General features: G+C 51.0%; 1 protein-coding gene across 1 annotated transcript; it reads left to right on the forward strand.

The window, feature by feature from the left end:
• Positions 1-2,958: 2,958 nt before the first annotated feature.
• On the forward strand, positions 2,959-3,516 carry LOC140722023 (E3 ubiquitin-protein ligase TRIM39-like; the record flags this gene model as incomplete). Its single annotated transcript, XM_073036835.1, has 1 exon — positions 2,959-3,516. A coding segment is annotated over one exon (558 nt), but the record flags the coding sequence as incomplete, so codon positions are not given.
• Positions 3,517-7,317: the final 3,801 nt, after the last annotated feature.

Below are 7,317 nucleotides of genomic sequence, written 5' to 3' on the forward strand. Positions count from 1 at the left end.
TGCTTTGTCTTATGGTCTTATTTGAAAGAACCAGTATAAGGAATAAGGATCTTGTAGCACAGGTAGAGTTTGACAGGTACAAACTTAGGCAGGTATGACTTTGGCTGAAGGAATAAAGGCATAGACAATTTTGTAAACAGGGCGAAATTCAAAAATCAGAGGTGCAAAGGGACATGGGTGTCCTTGTGCAGGATTCCCTGAAGGTTAACTTGCAGTTTGTGTCAGTGGTAAGATTGGCAAACTCAACGTTTTCTTTCATTTCGAGAGGATTAGAGTACAAGAGCAAGGATGTAATTCTGAGGTTTTATAAGGCATTGGTCAGACCACACTTGGAGTACTGTGAGCAGTTTTGGGTCCCTTCTATCGGAAAACATGTATTGGCATTGGAGGGGTCCAGAAGATTCACAAGAATGAACATATGAGGAGTGTTTGATGGTTCTGGGCCTGTACTCACGGGAGTTTAGAAGAATGGCTGACTTATTATCCCTCTCAACCCTATTCTCCCGCTTCTTACCCATAACTTTTGAGAATCTGACTAATCAAGAAGTTTACTTATTAACTTCTGCTTTAAAAATCAAACAGGAGAAAATCTGCAGATGCTGGTAATCCAAGCTACACAGGTCCTGATGATGGGTCTCGCCAGATCTCTCTGACACCTGTCGGGAGAGAGTTGATGTTGGGAGGATGTGGGTGGGTCGAGAACGGTAAGCACAGGCTCCGACTATAGGGATGTCCATTTAGGACAGAGATGAGGAGGAAATCCTTTATCCACTGGATAGTGAATCTGCCACAGGCAGTTGTGGAGGCCAAATAATTGAGTATATTTAAAGCAGAGTAACACACACAAATTGTTGGGGGAACAGCAGGCCGGGAAGTTTCTATGGAAAAGAGTAAACAGTCGACGGTTCAGACTGAAACACTTCATCAGGACCTGTGTTGCTTAAGGGTCACTGCAAATTCATCCCCTGTCCTAATGAGGGGCTGCGGGGGATGGGGTTGTGGGAAAGGGGACAAAGTCATCCTCATCTGCCATCTTTGCCCCTCCAGCTTCACATTACGTCTACACACACAGTTCACCCACGGGGTTTCCACCCCTCCCCCTCCTGGTTCAATCTGCCATTCATCTCTCCCCTACTGGTTCCCATTATCACCTCCTTTACTGTCTCAAACCATCACACTCCCCCACTTCACACCCACAAATGAATGTGAACATTGTATGACGGGCCTGTTCCTGTGCTGTACTGTTCTATGTTCTCTGTTCCCAGTTTCGAAGAATGAGAGGAGATCTCATGGAAACACAAAATTCTTTCAGGGGTCAACAGGCAGGAGTGAGGGAGGACGTTTCCCCTATCTGAGGAGTCAAGGGCCAGGGGTCTCTCTGCTCTCCGTCCAGCGGAAAACCCTGGGGAGACATTAGACATTAGTCTCCCCCGATCCCCGGGGCCGCGCTGCCCGAGTCTCCCCCCGATCCCCGGGGCCGCGCTGCCCGAGTCTCCCCCCGATCCCCGGGGCCGCGCTGCCCGAGTCTCCCCCCGATCCCCGGGGCCGCGCTGCCCGAGTCTCCCCCCGATCCCCGGGGCCGCGCTGCCCGAGTCTCCCCCCGATCCCCGGGGCCGCGCTGCCCGAGTCTCCCCCCGATCCCCGGGGCCGCGCTGTCCGAGTCTCCCCCCGATCCCCGGGGCCGCGCTGCCCGAGTCTCCCCCCGATCCCCGGGGCCGCGCTGCCCGAGTCTCTCCCCGATCCCCGGGGCCGCACTGCCCGAGTCTCCCCCCGATCCCCGGGGCCGCGCTGTCCGAGTCTCCCCCCGATCCCCGGGGCCGCGCTGCCCGAGTCTCCCACCGATCTCCGGGGCCGCGCTGCCCGAGTCTCCCCCCGATCCCCGGGGCCGCGGTGTCCGAGTCTCCCCCCGATCCCCGGGGCCGCGCTGCCCGAGTCTCCCCCCGATCCCCAGCCGTCCGAGTCTCCCCCCGATCTCCGGGGCCGCGCTGCCAGAGTCTCCCCCCGATCCCCGGGGCCGCGCTGCCCGAGTCTCCCCCCGATCCCCAGCCGTCCGAGTCTCTCCCCGATCCCCGGGGCCGCGCTGCCCGAGTCTCCCCCCGACCCCCGGGGCCGCGCTGCCCGAGTCTCCCCCCGATCCCGGGGCCGCGCTGCCCGAGTCTCCCCCCGATCCCCGGGGCCGCGCTGTCCGAGTCTCTCCCCGATCCCCGGGGCCGCGCCGCCCGAGTCTCCCCCCCGATCCCCGGGGCCGCGCCGCCCGAGTCTCCCCCCGATCCCCGGGGCCGCGCTGTCCGAGTCTCTCCCCGATCCCCGGGGCCGTGCTGCCCGAGTCTCCCCCCGATCCCCGGGGCCGCGCTGTCCGAGTCTCTCCCCGATCCCCGGGGCCGTGCTGCCCGAGTCTCCCCCCGATCCCCGGGGCCGCGCTGTCCGAGTCTCTCCCCGATCCCCGGGGCCGCGCCGCCCGAGTCTCCCCCCCGATCCCCGGGGCCGCGCCGCCCGAGTCTCCCCCCCGATCCCCGGGGCCGCGCTGTCCGAGTCTCTCCCCGATCCCCGGGGCCGTGCCGCCCGAGTCTCCCCCCGATCCCCGGGGCCGCGCTGTCCGAGTCTCCCCCCGATCCCCGGGGCCGCGCTGCCCGAGTCTCCCCCCGATCCCCGGGGCCGCGCTGTCCGAGTCTCCCCCCGATCCCCGGGGCCGCGCTGTCCGAGTCTCCCCCCGATCCCCGGGGCCGCGCTGCCCGAGTCTCCCCCCGATCCCCGGGGCCGCGCTGCCCGAGTCTCCCCCCCCGATCCCAGGGGCCGCGCTGTCCGAGTCTCCCCCCCCCGATCCCCGGGGCCGAGCTGCCGGAGTCTCCCGCAGATCCCCGGGGCCGCGCTGCCCGAGTCTCCCCCCGATCCCCGGGGACTCTCTAATTCTCTGCTTCTCCCCCCGATCCCCGGGGACTCTCTAAATCTCTGCTTCTCCCCCCAGTCTCTGTCACTCTGGATGTGGAAACGGCGAATCCGTATCTCGACGTGTCTGAGGATCGGAAGAGTGTGAGACGGACCTGGACCTGGAGGAATCTCCCTGACACCGGGAAGAGATTCACAGACCGGCCTTGTGTGCTGGGATCGGAGGGATTCACATCGGGGAGACATTATTGGGAGGTGGAGGTGACGGGGAATCAGCTCTGGTGGCTGGGAGTCGCCGCAGAGTCTGTGGAGAGGAAGGGACGGGTCAGACTGAGACCGGAGACCGGATTCTGGGTCATCAGGCGGGATGATGACGTGTTACATCGGGATTGTGACGTGTACGGTATCCCCTCCCCCGAGTCCCGTCTCGCTGCCGGTCCCATCCCCGGGAGGGTGGGAGTTTATCTCAGTTACGAGTCCGGGACAGTTTCATTTTACAACGCGGAGACCAAGTCCCATCTCCACACCTTCACTGGGAATAAATTCACGGGGAAACTTTATCCTTTCTTCATGAACTGGGATGAAAACCAGTGGCTGAGAATCTGCTCCGGTTCCGCTCCGGGTCTGTAAACGGGTCGGGTCCCGGGACCGGCGTCAGGAGTAAAGTCCCTGTAAATATAAATGTGCGGAGAGTGCAGCTAAATACGTGGCTAAGGAGATGGTGCAGGAGGAGGGCTTCATGTTTCTGGACAATTGGGCTTTGTTCCCGGGAAGGTGGGGCCTGTTCCGACGGGACGGTTTGCCCCTGAACTGGAGGGGGACCAACATCCTTGCGGGTAGATTTGCCAGTGCTGCTCGGGGGAGGGGGGTGTTTAAAAAGATTTGCAGTGGGAGGGGAACCAGAGTGTCAGAGCAGATAGTGAGGTGGAGGAGGATAAAGGTCATACGAGGACTGCATGTATAGACAGAAATCAAAGGTTTGTACATTAGGTTGTAAATTAATTTTCAGAGCTTTAGAAATTGTACAAAATAAAGATTTTCAAAAAGATTTTGAAGAAGAACATGACCAGAACATATGTGAAAAAGTGGCTAATTCAGTTTTATACCTATCGCAATAATTGTCTATGTTAGGAAATATTTTGGATAGTCTCTCCTTTGTGAAATTGTAACAGTGAACAATTTTAAATTGAATTAAACACTGATTGGCACATATTAAAGAAGAATTGACCATCTTCATTAACAAAGGTCATATTAAGTTCTCTCTCCCAAACTTGTTTAATCTTTAGTGATTAAGGGGATCTGCTTTTTTTTGCAGATTTATTTATTTTTATTATCATTTATTTTGTGATGGTTGATTGATGACTTTTGAAGAGTTAATTAGCAAATATTCTCTCTCTCTTACACACATACTGCAATATCTTCAGGTCAGACATTTTTTTTACAAAAAATAATTATCTCAGTTTCCATATATGCAAGAATCTGATTTGTTGGATACTATTTTGAATATGAATCCTTTAGTAAGAGGTTCCATTGGTAGAATTTATAATTTATTTTTAATACATTAATACATCTCTCACCTAAGGTTTATACATGATAGAAATATTCGTTGTTTCAGACGTGATAGAGGGGGAGGGATGAAAGGGGGAGGAGTGGCATTACTAGTCAGGGAAAATATCACAGCTGTGCGTAGACAGGACAGACCGGAGGGCTTGTCTACAGAGGCCATATGGGTGGAGCTGAGGAACGGGAAAGGTGTGACCACACTAATAGGGGTGTATTATAGACCGCCCAATAGTCAGAGAGAATTGGAGGAGCAAACCTGTATAAAGATAGTAGACCGACTTTCATACCCTTCCACTTAACTAAGGTTTTTTTTTCAGTCCCTTGCTTTCAGCTCTTTTTTTTTTGGTAGTCGGCATTATTATTTTCTGTTTTTAAGTGTATTTACAGTTTTGGGGGTTTGAATGTCCTGATTTATGGACTGGAGTTGTGGTTGGACTGCAGTTTTTTTTGTTACGGGGCTTGAGGAGGATACTAATTTTACATGTCTTCAATTTGGGTGCTTTCTCAATTATCTTTTTTGTATTATATTATTATTGTATGTTTATTTTTGCACTGTATTAATTTTCTTCATTTTGATTTGGTTTTTTTTTTCTATCTGTGGCGATGTAGAAAATGCATTAAAAAACTAATAAAAAAAAATAGTAGACCGATGTAAGAAACAGGAAGTTGTAATAGTAGGGGATTTTAACTTTCCACATATTGACTGGGACTCCAGAAAACTGTAATAGGGCTCGATGGCTTGGAGTTTGTGAAATGTTTTCAGGAAAGTTTTCTAAATCAATATATAGAGGTACCTACGAGAGTGGATGCAATACTTGATCTCCTATTAGGAAACCAGACAGGTCAGGTGACAGAAGTATGTGTAGGCGAACATTTTGGGTCCAGTGACCATAATGTCATTAGTTTCAAGTTAATTACGGATAAGGATAGGCCTGGTCCTCGAGTTGAGGTTCTAAATAGCAGAAGGGCTAATTGTGTGGAAATGAAAAAAGATCTAGGAAGAGTGGATTGGGATAAGTTTTTTTTTCCTGACAAGGATGTGTTCAGTAAGTGGAAGGCCTCCAAATGTGAAATTTTGAGGGTGCAGAGTTTGCATTTTCCTGCCAGGATTAAAGACAAAGTTAACAGGCATAGGGAACCTTGGTTTTCAAGGGATATTGGCGATCTGGTTAAGAAAAAGAGAGAAGAGTATAGCAGGTAGAGGCAACAAAGAGCAAATGAGTTACTTAAAGAGTATAGAAAACGTAAGAAAATACTAAAGAAGGAAATCAGGAAGGAAAAGAAGACATGGGGTGGCTTTGGCAGATAATGTGAAGGAAAACCTGAAGGGTTTCTACAAGTATATTAAGAGTAAAAGGATAGTAAGGGACAAAATTGGTCCCCTAGAAGATCAGAGTGGTCGTCTATGTGTGGAGCCTCACGAGATGGGGGAGATCTGAAACAGTTTTTTTGCATCAGTATTTACTCAGGAAACTGGCATAGTGTATATGGAAGGAAGGGAAACAAGCAGTAGTGTCATGGAACATTTGTAGATTAAAGAGGAGGAGGTGCTTGCTGCCTTACAGTGCATAGAGGTAGATAAATCCCCCGGGCCTGACTTGATATTTCCTCGGACCTTGAGAGAGACTAGAGTAGAAATTGCAGGGGCCCTGACAGAAATATTTAAAATGTCCTCAGCCACGGGTGCAGTGCCAGAGGATTGGAGGGTAGCTCTTGTTATTCCATTGTTTAAAAAAGGCTCCAATAGTAAACCAGGTAACTACAGGCCAGTGAGCCTGACATCAGTAGTAGGTCAGTTATTGGAAGGTGTTCTGAGAGATCGGATTTACAAGTATTTGGACAGCCAAGGGCTGATTAAGGACAGTCAGTATGGCTTTGTGCATGGTAGATCGTGTTTAATGAATCTCGAAGAGTTTCTCGAGGAGGTAATCAACTAAGTAGGTGAAGGAAATGCAGTGGATGTTGTCTACATGAACTTTAGTAAGGCCTTTGACAAGGTCCCACATGGGAGGTTAGTTCAGAAAGTTCAGACATGAGGTATCCATGGATAGGCTGGAGAGATTGAAAGAGTTCAGAGATTTACTAGTATGTTGCCAGGTCTTCAGGAGTTGAGTTACAGGGAAAGATTGAACAGGTTAGGACTTTATTCCTTGAAGCGTAGAAGAATGAGGGGAGATTTGATAGAGGTTTACAAAATTATGTGGGGTATAGATAGTAAATGCGAGTAAGTTCTCTCCATTTAGATTAGGAAAGATAAATATGAGAGGACATGGTTTTAGGGTGAAAGGGGAAAGGATTAGGGGGAACATTAGGAGGATCTTCTTCACTCAGAGAGTGGTGGGAGTGTGGAACGAGCTGCCATCTGACATGGTAAATGCAGGCTCACTCTTACGTTTTAAGAATAAATTGGATTGATACCTGGATGGGAGAGGTCTGGAGGGTTATGGACTGGGTGCAGGTCAATGGGACGAGCGGAATAAAGTTTCCGCACAGACTAGAAGCGCCAAATGGCCTGTTTTCTGTGCTGTGGTGTTCTATGGTTCTATGGAGTGAAATAAACACAACATAAGAATTGTCGATCGATTAATTTTAACTCGTTCACCGCATCCGTCAACCGAACAGAAACACCGGAGATTCAGCAGCAGTTGCGGGCGGCGGGTCCTGAGCTCCCCCGGGTCCTAAAGTCCACCCGTAATGAGACAGGTTAAATGGGACAAGTGGGGGCGGTGCTGACCGGAAAAGACAGTGAAGATTGTTCATTAAGTTCATCTGCCATTTCTTTGTCCCCCATTACTACTTCACCAGCATCATTTTCCAGTGGTCCAGTATCAACTCTCCTCTCCCTTTCACTCTTCATGTAACTGAAAA

The sequence above is a fragment of the Hemitrygon akajei genome, unplaced genomic scaffold (genome assembly GCF_048418815.1).
Source record: "Hemitrygon akajei unplaced genomic scaffold, sHemAka1.3 Scf000067, whole genome shotgun sequence".
Classification (NCBI taxonomy): domain Eukaryota; kingdom Metazoa; phylum Chordata; class Chondrichthyes; order Myliobatiformes; family Dasyatidae; genus Hemitrygon; species Hemitrygon akajei.